The 16,706-nt window shown below is 39.6% G+C and overlaps 1 protein-coding gene across 1 annotated transcript in view; it reads left to right on the top strand.

Moving 5' to 3' along the window:
• Lrrc1 (leucine rich repeat containing 1) overlaps positions 1-16,706 on the top strand; it is a 123,101-nt gene that overhangs the window by 45,329 nt on the left and 61,066 nt on the right. The window contains exon 2 of the mRNA XM_027938289.2: positions 2,354-2,471. Coding sequence (XP_027794090.1) covers positions 2,354-2,471 — 118 coding nt within the window. The remainder of the gene's footprint in view (positions 1-2,353; positions 2,472-16,706) is intronic.

The raw sequence follows: 16,706 nt of genomic DNA, 5'->3' as shown, positions 1-16,706 counted from the left end.
ATATTATGACTGTGTTAAGTAGTATTTGTAACCAAATCATATTGTGTATGTGTATAAAATAAAATGATTATATCTTCTTATATTTCATATTCTTCCAGGGATTAGTAACCCCCATGTCTTTTTGCTTGCTTTATTTTCCTTATTCCTGTTTCTAGTTTTTCAGTAAGTGTTCTGACATTGTTGTAAAACTCCTCTTGATACTTCCAAACACATAAAGTAACCCCTCAAATGTGTGTGTGTGTGTGTATGTGTGTGTGTGTGTATTTTCCAAAACTCCCTTGAGGACCCTGTACATTTTGCTCCAGTGTGCACAAGTTGCTCTCAGGGCTTGCGGCTTATTTGACATCTTAAAATTCCCTTCATGATATGGTCCTGGACATTTCTTTTGTCTTTCTCTGTCTTGTTGATTCTTTGATTCCTGGATCTTATCTCTTTCTTTTAAATGTAGTTTCGCATTTTGATGAATCCCTGAGAAAAATGCAGGGAAGATATTTTTTTCGAGACTGACTGTCTGGCAAGGTCATTATTTTGTCTTCACACTTGATTGACAGCTTGGCTGGGTGTGCAGTTTGGGGTTGGGAATAATGATTTCTTGGGGTTTTGAAGGCAGTGTTTCACTCAGCATTGCTGTTGAGTTCAGTGCCATTCTGATTTCCAGTTTTTTTTTTTTTTTTAATGGCCTTTTCCTTTATTTCTGTTTTCTCTGGGAACTTTTAGAATCTTCTTGTTTTTGGAGTTCTGGTATTTTACAGTATTCCTTGGTTGTGTCTTTTTTCATTCATTTTCTTTCCTAGCTGGGTGGTGTGCCTTTTTGAATCAGAAGCATGTTTTGCAGTTTCCTGTGTTTTCTCTTTGAACGACATGTTATGTAAATGTAGTGGACTGATTCTTTGGTTTTTCTGCCTTTTTTTCTCCCATTTCCCTTTCTTATTGTCTTCTGAGAGATTTTATTAACTTTATTTTTTGACCTCTTTTATTAAATTCTTTTGTTGATGCTACTGCATTTTTTTAATTTCTAAGAACTTATGTCTAATTCATGCTTCATATGGATTCATGCTGCTTCATCTGATTTTTCTGAGGATGGCGATTATATTTTTGGGTTGATGAAGTTTTCCTCTGTCCCTGTGTCATGTTTGCTTGTCTGAGGAGTGTATGTGTGCTCACTCTCTTTCTTGCATATAGTGGCCCTTTCTCAAGTGCCCAGACAATCTAGGCTGTCTCTAAATTTAAGTTCCAAGTGCTGGAGATGGGGGTGAGGAGGTATGTGTGTGTGCGCGCGTGTACATGGGTGAGGCTGACCTGGAGCTTCTCTGGAAGACACTGGTTTGGGTAGGTCTGTGCACAAGATTGGGGCCTCCCTGGGGGCAAAAGAGCAGGTGTGATCTCACTGATCAGACTGTGACTGGGTCCCTGGTTTTAGTGGGGTTACTTTATCCTTGCCCTCTGCCTTGCTAAGCTGTGCTTGGAGTTAATTCTTCTAGGAAGGAAATTTCCAGTTTCCTGACTGGCTCTGCAGGGTAGAGAAGAGAATATGAGGGTTTAACTGTTTTTAATATAAAATTTCAGGCAGTTCTTCAGAGGTACCTGGATCTGATTTCTTGTTGGCTTCTTACCTCACAGGATTAAATTTCAACTTCATTTTAGTTCTTTTGTTAGTTACCATTCACCCATCTGTTTTAAAGCTTCAAGAATTTGGTTGCATGTTGTTGCTTCTTGTCCCCTCTCATTTTCAGTTGTCTTCATGGGATTATTACATGGTTTTATATTTTTGTCTATCTCTATATAAATGGCTGTAGTATCATTTTAGTTCATTTAAAAAGGTTGTAGAAGAAAAACGGCACATGCTCATTCTGTCCTGGTTGATGGAAGTGCAGACACTTTAGATTTTGATCAAAAGAATTTCTCTCCTATATGTATTTGTGGAATATTTATTATAGTTTGTTGTGTGCAGTCATTTCTTTAAAAACACTTTAAAATGTATTTTAGTCTTATTTCTGCGTTTTTTAACATTACAGATTTTAACATCAATTTTCATATGTAGAAGACATAACTATAAAACAGTTTAAAAGGGATGACTGTTAATCTCATTAAGTTGCTCATTGATTCTTAAAATCTTTTTATTTTTAAATAGTTATAGATTAATTGGGAGTTGTTAAAATACTACTGAGAGGTCCTTCCTGCCATTTATGCCAATGACAATATCTTTACATGACTATAGTATGCTCTCAAATCAGGAAATTGACAGTGATACAGTCTTAGTTTTAAAAGACACATTGTGTTACATTTCCTATTTGCCAAAAAGCTTCTTCTGCAAATACATTTAAAATGTATGTAAAACTATTTTGTCTTTCAGCAATTTTTCCAGCTAGTCAAATTACGAAAGCTTGGACTTAGTGATAATGAAATTCAGCGGCTCCCTCCAGAAATAGCAAACTTCATGCAGCTGGTGGAACTTGATGTGTCTCGAAATGGTAAGGAAAAGATTCTGTTTAGATTCGGATTGTCCATTTGTCTCTTCAGATGCTGGAGGCATTTTTAAAATACATTTATATATACATTTTAATATACATTAATATACATTTATCTACCTACATTGGTGGATAAATGTTATGGAGATGCTTTTCCTGGTAGTTATGCGAAAGCTATGCATATATTTGTTATTTGTAGAAATTTGTGCATTTTTAATAGTTCAGTCAATTTATAAGCATTTACCCTCAAATTTTTTAAATAATATAATATTTAGCTGTCAGATTTTTCAAGGTATGTTCAATCTGACTCTTGGAGTAAAGCTTTGGTTGGGAAGCCATTTGACCTAACTTGTTCATTGTGCTGAACATGACCTTGAGGGCTGGTGGTGAATGTCTGGGTGCTGCTGCAGGTGGGAAAAGTCTGCCCTTGGGGAGGGTTGGTTTCTCTTGGCTCTGGCTCAGTGCCTTAGTGTGTTCTGACTGCAGTGAGCAGACCTGTTCTGGCATCTTCTGTCATCTTAATTTATTTCTAATTAGGCTGGTGGTGGTTCTGTCAAATTACAAAAGCTTGGACTTAGTGATAATGAAATTCAGCAGCTCCCTCCAGATTTTGTGTGGTATATTTATGAATTTAGTTTAATTTTCAGATTTCACTATTATATTGCTTCCTTCTTATTAAACATTCAGCAGGTATTTATATCCACACACTTTTTATTTTTAAACAGATACCTGGTTGAAATCCAGGTCAGTGCTTTAAAGCCCCCTGCATGGGCCTCCACTCCTACTTCTTAGGGCATGCAGGATTGAGAAAGTCCCATTGGCAGCTCTGGCTGTCCTTGCTACTGAAGGAATTCAATTCTTATAAGGACTCTCATAAAATTCCCTCAGGATAGGTCCAAATATAGTCTGGATAATGATTTCTCTCAGATTAATACCTTTTTTGCTTTTGCTTTCCTAAAGTAATCTTTTTTTTCCAGTGAACCTTACAAAGTAAAGTAACAATCTTTTGTCTTCAACAGAAACCCCAGGACTTAGATACCATATTCTTCTGTGGATCATTGTTATAATGCAGCAATGATGATCAGTATTTTATTGAAAACACATTGAAGAAAAATGATCCTTTCCTCCTTTTAACCGCTTTTAAACTGCTGTCTTTTATCAGATCCCATAAATTGACAGCTATCTTCTGGCCAAACCATGTGATGGTATCTACTTTTACTTTTCTTACCTTGAAGGTATTTGGAAAAATAGGAAAACAAAAACAAACCTGTTTTTTTCTTTTGGCTCATTTTAGAGTGGTGTGTGGGGTTACGGGTACCCAAATCAGCTTAGGTAAGGTGGTGATGGAAAGGATGGGAATGGAACTGGCACTCCAAAAGCACTGGCAATTGAGCTCACATTTGACATCATCTTGGGGGTTCACAGTCTTTGTCTTAGAGTACATCGGCTTCTGATGTAGGTGCTCTGTCCTTTCCTCCACACTGACCTATTCTTTTGGAATTGGCTTATAGTGGCGTCTCCACACCAAGGTCTTGTGACCTCTTTAGTTCTGCACTTTTTGGTTTCTTTCCCTGATGTGATATTTGCCAACAACACATTTCTAAGTGAGGAACAGTTAGCTTATCTTTATATGCCAACCATAGGACTCAGGCTACAAGTCATGGGCCACCATGAGGCTGGCTGCCTTGGGAGGGAAGTGCATGTAGTGCAAAGCAAAGCCCTAACCTTCACACCAAAGTTGGTGGGGAGCACTTACATGGGAGTTGGAGTGGTCGGGGTGGGGCAGGCATTTTAGGCCTTGCCTGGCCAAAAGGGCCTCTAAGGCAGTCTTGAAGTGTACCTGTGTACGGGCTACATGATGGAAGTGACTCTCTTTTCGTAGTAGTGGCCTCAGTTATAAAGAACGACTGTCTGTTAACTCCAGAAGGAAGCAGCAACTATGTAAAATGATCACTGAAATCATGAAAACTGAAGAAATAAAAACGGCAATTTTGAAATTGGCATTAGGTAGGAAAAATAAGCAGGGATACAGAAATACTTAAGAAAGAGGAGTAAGCTCCCAGTCCTGTTATTAATTCTAATGGGATGCTCTGTGGGAAGTGGCACTAGTCAGCTGCCAGTAGTCTCACCAGTTCTTAGCTCTTCATTTTCAAACATTCATAGCTAGAAAGAAGGGCTCTGTGCCTCGGCCCACGTGTCCATGCTTGCCTTCCACCATATTGATAAAAAGAAGCTAGGCTTCTCAGAATTCAGTGTTAGAACACAAAAGTGGTTCTTCTCTTTGGGATGCCTACCCTGTACATCTTTTAAATTCCTCATCCTCATTGTCACAAGTGTTAGAGTTTTGTGAAGAATCCTGCAGATCTTGTACCTTCGTATCAGGCTCTTGGAAATTTTGAGGGGAGCAAACTGTCCCCTTCCCTTACTGACAGAGTCTTTACCTGGCTCAGTAGCATAAAGGTGGGTGTATGGGTGCGGGGGTGGTTAGTTGGGATGGTGGGGAAGGCAGCATGGCGGGTGGCAGAGTGTACAGCTTTCTTTGAGGTTGTGAAAAACAAACAACAATAACAAAAAACCTTACAGATGACAGCAGAACAAGGCCACCATTTACCCTAATCAACATGAGTCTTGGGCTGTTTCCAGGTCGGTCAAATCTCATTCTGCTTCCTTTCCCATTTTATTTTATTTTTGTTTGTTTATTTGCAGATAAAATCACATTAATGTGACTTTTCAAGGCAACTGAATTGGCACATAAAGGTCACGAAGCTTGCAGCCTGAGAAGTAACGTGACAACCCTACTCTGTGCAAAAGCAGGCCTTTGTAAGGGTCCGGGGCTGGTGTCCGGAGGCCTCTCTGACCTCTGGTTTTGTGTTGCCCCAATTTAAAGATGCCTCTGTCTGATCAGAGGCTGATTTTCTGCCCAGCCCCTGGGTTCTGGGTTATAGTAGGGCCATAACAAGAGCTGGCCATCTCTTTTTTTTTTTTTTCTAAAATATTTATTTTTTAGTTTTAGGTGGACACCGTATCTTTATTTTATTTTTATGTGGTGCTAAGGTAAGGATCGAACCCAGTGACCCATGCATGGTAGGAGAGCGCGCACCACTGAGCCCCAGCCCCCCCCCCCCCCCCCCCCCCCCCGGCTGGCCACCTCTTGATAGCCTTCAAAGGTTTCCTTAATTCCCAATTTTCTAAAAATAAAAAGCAATGTTTTGTCCATGGAGGAGGAAGGAGGGGTCTTGGTATCAGATCACTCAAATGTATTGGGTTAATGCTTGCCAGACTTGATCAATCAATGGATTCCCTGAGAATTTTGTTAAAACACTTATTAGCAATAGTTCTGAAGTAGTTGTTGAGAGTCTGCCTTGCTAAGAAGCACCCATGGGTATCAAACCAGCTTGCCATCAAACACCTGGAGTTAGCAAGATCTTGGATGCCACAACTCAGAAGCCTGCTACTAACTATCCTTCAGTATTCATGTGGTTACGTGCCCATGTTTGCTCTGCTTCTAGGATCCTTGCACCTTCCCATGAGAGGGTAGGAAATCTTCAGGCTATTCCTGGTTAAAGGGAGAGATCCCAGAGATGACTTAAGCCCAAGGTTGCTTTGATACCAGGAGCAGAATTAGACCTTTCCTGATGTTTACTTGCTTAAGTTTGAGAGAGAAAAGATATATTTTGTGTTTCTTTCCTTTTTTTAAAAAAAAAAGTCTGTAAATGAGAAAGAGTGAAATTTTCACAGGTTTATTTCCTGGGCCACGGAGAACTACCAAGACCTCTAGACACTGACTTTTGTGGCTTTGGTTTCTGATACTTCAGGCACAAAGTCAAGGAAATTATGTGCTATGTTAGAAAAGAGAAGAGTGGTGTTTGGGAGAAGGAGGGCAGCTATGGGTCTCTGCTGCCATGTGGGTTGTTTCTGAGGTCCTGATAGAGAGCTTGGCAGGGAGGACCGGGGCTGGGCCCTATTCTCTGACCTCAGTGCTGGCCCTTGATGTGGCCAGACCATGATTTGGGAATAAAAAGAAACTAGATTGGAATGTAGTATATGAATTTGGTATCTGAATATCTTGTTAAAATTTTGTCCACCAAATTTTATAGGCTTAGAATTAAGGGCGAAAGTTGTTTTCTGTGGGGACATGCATGTGCTTTAATGCCTAGGCTCTATGTGTTTTCCCTCTGCTCACTGATTCTTTACTATTCAAGCAAAATGACCTCTGCTTGTCTGAGAAAAGATGTTACCCCCTAGTGGGATCTTACTGTCCAAGGATCTAGTGCAGACTTTCTTAATGCATCATGATTCCTGCCCTAAGGGTTAGTAATTTGAATTTTATAGTCTATGCTGTAATTTGACTTACATCACAGTGCTATATCATTATCCATTTAGTTTAGTTTTCTCTAAAGTATAAGGCGTATACCACTGGCACAGCTAGAGATGATTTTTAGTGGTACTGCAAAACTGCAATTTTTAATGTTGAATCATGGTGAGAAAGTTATCCTTTTTTCCTAATTCTATTCTTTTTGGGTTACCTTCCGTAAAGGTTTATAATACTATATTGTGTTTTTGTTGTATTTATCTTCTATTTCTGGTAGTGATAATAGCTTTGTGTTCATGTTGGTGATTTAAAACAATTTGCTTTCTTTAAAATTAAATCTTATTCAAATTAAAGTCAATTTAAAGAAAGAAGCAAATAATAAGGAATACAGGGGGCTAGGCCAGTATGACAGATTGTGAAGATAGGTAGCTTAAATTAAAGAAACACTGATTAGTATTAATGTACCATACCAAAGAAGTTGAGTTTATTTCTCTTATGAGAAAAATAGCACTGCATTTAGATAAACCTTGGCCAGAGAATGCATACCTTGGCTAATTATTTTGCAAACTTGAGTTAACAAGAACTTAAAAATAAGATAGTTTTGGCACAAATCATTGGCAGTTCCAGGATCACACTGCAGGTAAGCAGACCCCTACCAGCAGGGCCATTTCCTGCTCTTTCCTAGAGGTTAGCTTTAATTAGATGCTTGGGGTAGTTGTCCTGTGTCCAACCTGGGGATGCTGATCAGTGTCTGTGGTCTGTAGCTTTTGGCTAGTTGAATGAAATCTAAAACCAGGCATGAGGGCTGTTGAGAGGATCTTGTGTTTACTTCTGAGTATGTACTAAGAAAAGCTTTCTGGCAAGCAGTAAATCAAGTGTGCCTAGAAGTCCTCCTCCTTAGTTATGAACAGTTTGCCTTTTTTTTTTAAATCTTTGTAACAACTACCAACACCCACATCAGAAGTGTAGCAGAAGGCATTTTTTACCCAGATGGACTTGAAACTTGCCACAGTAAACTCATTGTTCCCTCCTTTCTTGCAGCCTAATCTGGGCCCAGGTTGAACACTCTCTTTAGCACATTGCCCAAGTGGCTGGACTTCATACATTATAGTAGGAGAGATTCCATGTCACCATCACTGTTAAAATGTTACAGGCAAAGGGAAGCATTTCCCTGTGCTCCTGCTAGACAGTCTTTGGCCCAGAGCTTGCTTTCTCTGCTTTCCCATTATAAGCCTTCTCTCTGCCTTAATTTTACCTTCTCTTTAGTTAGGAAAAGAGGTTCACATAGGAAAAAACAAACTATTGCCTTTACTCACTAGTAGTGAAATACTACATATTTTGATGCCAGATTATAGTAATTATTTTTGAAGTGGAAAGGAACTACTGTTATATTTTCTAGTCACCATTTTATGCTACAAATTGTATTTTTCAGGGAGTGTTGTTTTAAATGTGAAGATGTATAGAAACCATTTCAAACACTGCAAAAGAAAGTATAAACTTCAGAAATAGATTCCTTTTTAAAAATTTGTTTTAATTAGTTATAAATGAGAGTAGAATGCATTTTGACACATCATACATAAATGGAGTAGAATTTCTCATTCTTCTGGTTGTACATGATGTAGAATGACACTGGTTGTGTAGTCATATATGTACATGGGGTAATAATGTCTGATTCATTCTACCATCCTACCTTCACTCCCTTCTACCAAATCCAAAGTAACTCTATTCTACCCTAGCCCCACCCCTTATTGTGAATTAACATCCACATAAGAAAAAACATTTGGCCTTTAGTTTTTTGGGGTTGGCTTATTTTGCTTAGCACGATATTCCCTAGCTCCATCCATTTACCAGCAAATGCCATAATTTTATTCTTTAAATCTGAATAATATTCCATTGTGTTATATACCACAAATAGATTCCTGTTGATGAGCATATCTTACATTTTTTTCCCCCCTTGCCATTCCCCTATCCTTATTTGCTCTTATATAGGAGAATCTCTCTGGGTTGCCTGCCTTCCACATGCTAGGCCAGAACATATGCTACAAGCAGAGTAAACCGCTGTCACTCTTCATTCTGTTGATACAGTTAATATTCTGTTTTCAGGAATGTTGTGACTGTATTGAAGAAATTGTAGGTATTTTCTAACGTTTTCGTTTTTGTTTGGTGTCTCTCTCTCTCTCTCCCTTTTAAGTTAGCAAGTCTGTAATAGATCTGAATCTGAAAACAACACCTGACTTTATTTATTTTTGTTTTAGGTCAACAAGTTTTTCATTTAGTCACAGGTTCTCTAAATGTTTTATCTATTTTAAGAAGCTCTTATCTTCCTCCCTCTACCCTCAACCCACTCATTCACTGTTTATATACTGTGTTCTGTTATACCCTGATTTTTCTACAACAATGGTAGATTTATCCTGAGCAAGTTGTTATTAAAATAAAATAATTGCAGTGGTTTCTTCTGAAATAAAACAACTCAAATATGTGGATGACAGTTTCCGTTCCCATTTTAATTCATCAGTTTCTGTAAGTATCAGTGTGATGGTTTCTAGTTCTAAAAGTGAATGAGAATGAGCAGCCACAAAGCTTGCTTCAATTTGATTTTGAGGTCACCTGTTATGTGATGTGCATCTGGCTGGAGCTAAGTGGTGTTGCGCCTCCAGCAGTGGAAGGCAGATCACATCTCTGTCCCTTTAGGGACAACGCCACTCTCTGTCCCTAAACACACTGTGCTCCCTGCACATCAAGCTAAAAAAGACAAATCTTGGAAAGGGACTAAGGAGCCAAGAGGAGGGAAAGTGTAGGGATGAGAAAGAAGCATCACTAAGAACTTAACCTGGGGTTTATATGTAGAAATGGTTTGATTTTTAAATGAACATTTTAAGTGTTGAATAACTCCTCAGTCTAACTAACGTGCCTACTCAAAGCCAATAATGAAAATGATCCCGGATTCCTTTTGGTTCGAAAACACTTTAGATTCTGATGTTTTTTTTTTTTTTAAATGCTTACCATTAACAATTATAGCCTATTATTATTATTATTATTATTATTACAATCTTCAAGCAACATTTATTGAGTATCTCTTTAGTATAAAGCTCTATGCTAAATTTCTTCTGTCACTTAAAAAAGTAAGTCTATAGGCAAACATAAAGACAAATAAAAAGAACTACACATGAATAATTGTTATACTATGGTATAAATAAAATGCTAAATTTTCACAATACAGAAAGATGTCAGTAACTGGAGTCAGCAGGAGATGTCAGTAGCAATTGATTTGAAAGAGACTTGAAAGAATAGGGCAGTTTTGGTTGGATGTTGAAAACAGGCCATCTTTAACAATTCTTACATTTCAGTTGCAGATGTGCAGGGAATCAGTAAATGAATTTCTCGGCAGGATTGCCATTATTATTTTCTACATATTTATTTCAAATGTTTGTTCTAGGCTTATGGAATCAACAATATCATTAAAACTGCAAATATCTCAGTGCTTTATCTATTAGTTATTCACTGAAAATTTTAATATGCACCAAAAAAAAAAAAAATCATAGGAGGACCCGTACATAATAAGAACTAAAACTGTACAAGTTGCCATGGCATTATTTTTCTTTTTTACCTGATGGCTGACTATTGTGTTACAAAGGGTTTGTTTGCTCTGCCAGGTAAAATGTTAATAAGCTTTGTGCATTAGTCAGAATAGATTAGCTATTGATTAAAAAAAAAAAAAAAAACAAACTCAGTGGCTCCACACAATGAGAAATTTTATTACTACTCAACTTAGAGTTTAGTGGGAAGTTGATGGTATAAGACTCTGCTCCACATAGTCATCCAGGGTTCCAGGCTTCTTTCTGCCTGTGTTACATCTTCATTCAATTTGTGGGATACAAAGTCTTTATAAGAGGGGATAAAATGAGAGATAGTTTTACGGGTGATGACAAGAAGTAGTGTACATTATTTCTCTCACATTCTGTTGGCCAATTTATATCCCTAACTTCACTGAAAAGAGCTAGAACATGCAGTTAGCTAGGAGAGAAAGATGAGAAACTTGGCTGTTGGTGAGTGCTAGATCATCTGCCACATCTGGCATTTAATGCAATGCTGGTATCGTATATTTTATGCCAGAAAAGCAAGACCAATAAGAGATGTTTGTGTGTGTGAGAGAGTGTGGGTGTGCACTTGTGTATGTGTGTGAGAAGAGATTTATTTTGAGGAATTGGCTCATATAATCATGGAGGCTGAGAAGTCTCACATCTGCCCTCTGTAAGCTGTCAATCCAGGAAAACTGGTGATGTGATTCCAGTCTGAGCCTGAGACCTGGGAACCAGGGAGCCAGTGGTACAAATTCCAGGCCAAAGGTTGGAAAAACTTGATAGTCCCAGCTCAAGCAGATAGATAGGAAGCAAAAAGGAGCAATTTCTTTCTCCTTCCACCTTTTGTTCTACTTAGACCCTGAATAGATTGGTTGATGCCCACCACATTGGAGAAAATATGAATGGATCTGTAACACCAATAGGAAGCTGTAGGTTGGATAGATACATGATGCACAGGATGGGAATTTCCAGAAGGATATGGTAAATTAAAAGCCAATCAGACAGAAGAAAGAGGTGAGTAAGCAGTTCAGAAGTCTCTGCCTGATTTAGGATTCTTGTGTTGAAATAAGTCAGGGAGGCACAATTACCCCCTAGGGCCATGTAGTTACGGAGGTACACGGGGAAAGAATGTGGACAGAAACAGACTAAGCATAGATGTGCAGTATTTTTTTCTAAGACACTGTGAAGCAATCAGGTCTCTGTTTACCTAACATATACTTTGTTTGTGAAAGTGCTTGGTGGAAGTACTACACTCATTAATAGTTCATGTCTTGAAGTATTTAACCTTGTTCAACCTTTGTTCGATGGTGTTGCAAAACATTAAGGAATAGGCCTTCCATTCTGCAAGGCTGACAAGTGCAGGGTTTAGATGAGCAACGGGTCTGAGCAAATTAGAAGAAACTGCAGGACTGGGTGCCAGGCACTTGGCACACCTTCAGCACTGCAGATAGCTCAGAGCTTTGAGAAAACCCCAGTGACACCAGAGTCCCAGGGACTGAACTCTCACCACAGGGGCCTGAGGTGAATGGGCAAGGCAGCTGGCACCTGAGGGAATGGAGTGACTTACCTGTGATCCTGGCTTCCTCATCTTACGTGGGACCCACTGCACACATCCCCATCTGCTTTCAGCTGACTAGGAACCAGTTTGTGCCAGTTTGAAGTGAACCCTAAATGGGGTCAGATGCCACAGAGAGGTGCTTTATCACTGTTGTAGTGAGGACCTTTGCTTTACGAAGCTCCCACCTTTTTAGGTCCTTGCTCTGTTCAGCAGCTTTGCATGCAGATTATTAGAGAAGAGATTACTTCTACTCTTCCTGTAGGTCAAGGCCACTTCCTTGTCTCTTGTCTTGTATGGTAAAGGGTTTCCTCCTTGTGGCTTTTTGGTGTTCTTTGAGAAGAAGCCTCCATCTTGTAGAACTCTTCTCCACTGCCAGTTGAATTTATTCTTGTCTCCAGAAAACCTTTGCTGTGCAGCAACTATTCGGTCCTTCCCTAGGGCTTCAAATAGGAAACTCAAGGAAATACTCTAAATAAAGGCAATATATTTTATTACATATAGGACAAGAAAGTACCAGAGAATGTTTTGGCTAGATAGAGTCTGTTTCATTGAGATGAGAGACACAGAGGCAGGAGTAGAGTTTTAGAATGAGTTGTGATCCTCCTGCTTCAGCTTCCCAAGCTGCTAGGATTACTGGCGTGTGAAACCATGCCTGGTTTAGAATGAGTTTTATTTATTTCTTAAGTGTTTAACCAGCACCAGCTCTTTGGTTTCTGTGTTGGAAGATAGAGGCAAGTCAGTTTAGTGGTGGTCCTCAAGGGATTTAGGGTAGAAGAGTGGAAAGATCAAGTCCAGCCCTGATGACAACAGAATAGAAAGCCCTATCTCAGAGGTATGCCTGAGGGAGTTCAGGGAGAGGGTCTCTGTCATTGTTGGGGAAGGAAAAGAGTAGCAGGGCAACTTCCTGGAAGGATGGCATTTACTCAGGCTGTGAGGGACAAGCAGCAGATAGAGACAAGGTGTGGGTTGGGCTCCCCTGGACAGATGAAATAGCATGAATGTGTGTTTGAAGGTTTGAAATGGCATAATGACTTTGAGGAAATGCATGGTACTACTGAAACTGATGGCAAAGACTGAGCTAGAGAGGTAGACAGCAGCAAGATCATCAGAGGCCTGTTTTGACTAAGGAATATTTTCTTCAAGGCCCTGGGGATACACGCTGGGGAGTAGCTCATATACCTTCCTGTCAATAGCAAGGAGCGGGAAGTTGATTAAAGACAGTCTGGATGCAGGAGGCCAGAAATCCATGTCAGAGGTAGAGGGACTGGAGAGGCGAAGAGGGGAGTAGAAGGCGCCACAGCAGGCATGAGGGTAACCAGCCAAAAGCTTGCTGGATGTGGTAGGGGAGGACAGATGAGCAGCCTGGCCCTGGGATAAACTCCCGCGTCCTACCATGGGAGAGATGGGAGACACTGAAGAAATGAGCAGATCCAAGTGGAAAAGATGTGTTTATTTGTGGGCATGTGGAGGGTGAAATGCCTTTGGTATTCTAAATGGAGATGTTCAGAAGGCAGCTGAACATAAGGGTTTGAGGCTCATGGGGGAGACTTTGGCAGGAGATTTAGCTTTGAGAATCATCCATCTGCATTGATGATTGGAGCTACAGTATGAATGAAACCTCTTAGGGAGAGGATATGGAGTTGGAAAGGCAGATGATTGTGCATAATACCCCTATTTGAGGGAAAGTAGAAGAAGAGGAGGCCCTTGTAAGACAATGAGGAAAAATGGCCAGAGGATTGGTCAGAGGTGTTGAGCAGTACTCCAGAAAAAGTCAATCAAAGGAATGACAGAGTGGTGGCCACTGAGTTTAGCATCTAGATGTGATGCATCTCATGGGCCAGAGCTAAAGCTTGCAGATAAAGCTGATACTATACATGAGAATGTGAGATACAGCCTGTAGAAAGACAGAACCTTGGGAGGCACTGTCCAAACAAGTAGCCTCAGCAACTTAGTGAGACCCTGTCTCAAAAAATAAAAGGGCCTGGGGATGTAGCTCAGTGGCGGAGTGCCTGTGGGTCTAATTCCCAATGCAAAACAAAACAACCCCCACCACCACACACACAAAGGGGGGAAAAAAGGAGAGAAGGAAGCTGGGAAGGGACAGAATTGCAAGAGCCTCATCCAGAGGAGCTGCAGTATAAAATGGGGTAGAATGGTCCATCCGTGAGCACTGAGAATTTTCCATTGGATTAGGCATTTGAGAGGTTATTAATGTGACAGCAAAAGCAATGTCAGAAGTCATTCCTGGTGCACATTGCTGCTTGTTTAATGCTTTTACCTTGACATTTTGGGAAATCAGAGGAAGGTTTGAAAAGCATCAGCAATCACCATTTCCTGGAGGAAACAACAACAGTCACTGTTTCCTGCTGGATCTGCCAGTTCTAAGAGACGTGGGTGATTATGATGGTGGTGTGTGTCTTGGACAGCTAATGATGATATAATTGATGGAGGGATTTCCTGACATTCTGCTCATAACATGAACATGTTTGATCAGTGTCTGGCATGGGAGGGAGCCATCCAGGCATGGCTGCTCCCACAGTGAGGCAGACCTGTAGGCAAAGAATGAGGTGAGAGTCACCAGTAATCTCTTTTTGGAGTCTTGTCATTGGACATGGTTAGGATGGGTAGACTCTGGTCATTTTAGGCCCGTTATTCCATGTTCAGTGTTGAGGACCACAGGCAGATAATGCCTCTTCCTTCAAAGACTCTTTAATAATTGCATTTATCACATGGTGTTTTCAAGTTTATTTCACTTTGAGAGTTTTTAGAATTAGAGAAGCATTGTATGGTCATTATAAAAAGCCAGTGCAGTTGAGTGAAGGCAAGGTCAACCACTTGCCTTTTCCAAGTTCAGACTCTTCTCACAGTGGCTAAGGTTGCCATTGTGGGGTGTCCCTCTATATTAGGCTTATTTTTATGACAACCCTCTACCCAACTGTGTTATGAAACCATAGTGGGCAAAGACTATGCCTCTCTTATTCACCTTTGCCTCCCTACCTGCTACCACATGGCCTAACATGAATCTTGTTGCTTAAATAACTGGATTAGTGAACAAATGAGTGAAGGGATGATCTCTTAGGCCTTGCCCTTGGGACCATCGTTGCCATCCCTTCTGTTGTAATTTTAGAGAGAAACTGGGTAGGAGTGGAGAGCATTGCTTTACTTAGTATTCACTTTGAAGGAACAGTTACCATATAGGTGGAACTGAGTACCAGGGTATAGGGTGTGTAGCCACTTTATGCAGCCGAGAGTACAGAATTTTTTGATTATGTAAATAAAGTTAATATATTCAGAATCTGGTATATGACTAGCAGAGCATAGATTAAAGATGACAGGCTTTGCACTTTCATAAAATTAGGAAGTGTGATAATTACCATGCATTTTCGGTTCTTAAGAAAAAGTACATCAGGACTTCCACATTAATTTGTAGAGTCTAGAAATTTTCACTGTGCGTCTTGCACATCAGGGTGAGTGCTGTCACAGTATAGCAGAAGGAAGAATCCTGGCCAAGAGGGGACAAGATGCAGTCCACTCCCAGAGATTCTGAAACCATTTTGGCAAAACCACATTTGTCACTTTGAAAGGGAAGATGGAGCAAAATATTTCAAGGTCAGCAAATCAGAAGGCCTTAACAACCATCAGACCACAGAGAAAGGGGTTTTCTGGAATAATGGGAGCAAATTTAGAAATTTAAACTTTGGATTATGGTTCATCTTCCTTTACTTGGAGCAGTTTTTCTCCAGATGGGCTATGGGACCACCTACATCGAGGCCTTATTAAAACTGCATACTTCCAGCTCACCCAAGGACTATGCAATCGGAATTTCCAGAGCAGAATTCCAGAAGTCTGCATTTTAAATCCATGAGAATTTACACAACTTTAAATTTGAGCAGGGAGCCATTTGTGGAAGAACTTAACCAGACCTTTCTTCATCTAAGTTGTGTAATAAACGCTGAACTAACTACATGTCGATCATCCCTAGTCCAAAACTCTGAAATCTAAATGCTCCAAAATCTAAACATTTTGAGTGTCAACATGAAGTTTAAAATATTGTGGATTCAACTCATACAGAAAATTTTTGCCCAGTTTGAAATTCATATATCTATTATAATGACCTGAATCCTGACCCCACCACCACCCCTCCAACACACACAAAGCAAATATTTCACTCTCTCTTTCCATTTTCACCTTAAATTCAGATGGGGTACTTGGGAGGATTGCTTTAGGACATGGAAATTGAGCTGTTGTATCACAGTACATCATCTTCCAGGTGAGATTCAGCTGAAACATATTATGTATTTTATTATGATTCCCAGTCTTGAATTTTCTATAATTCATCAAATTCTGCAAAATTTTCTCATAGCATTGATTTTTGAGAACTACTTATTGTAATCCTAAAAAGGCACTCTGAAACATTTAACCAATGACAGTGCCAGAAGAATATATGTGCATGCCTCATTCGATGAATACTGTGAAGGGATAACACCAATTTCACTGTATAACTTTTGATATGTTTCTTTTTAAGAAATTTACATGCATTATAAATATCTCACCTTTCCATTTGTCAGTTGACAACTTAGAATTTTTAAGCTTTTAAGCTCTTTATCTACTGTATTCCTTTGCGTAACTAAACATGCTTTTGAGTTCTTTTCAGAATGTATTTTGTACTCTTTTTGCCTTAATCTCTGTTTTTTAAGGGTTACTTTTGAAAAAGTGCACTTGTATTACAGGTAGAGGAATTTAAAAAATGATTTGTATTTAAAAATGAGGAAAATGAAGTTAAATTT

The sequence above is a fragment of the Marmota flaviventris genome, chromosome 6 (genome assembly GCF_047511675.1).
Source record: "Marmota flaviventris isolate mMarFla1 chromosome 6, mMarFla1.hap1, whole genome shotgun sequence".
In the NCBI taxonomy this organism is placed as follows: domain Eukaryota; kingdom Metazoa; phylum Chordata; class Mammalia; order Rodentia; family Sciuridae; genus Marmota; species Marmota flaviventris.
This window is presented reverse-complemented; position numbering and strand designations above follow the sequence as displayed.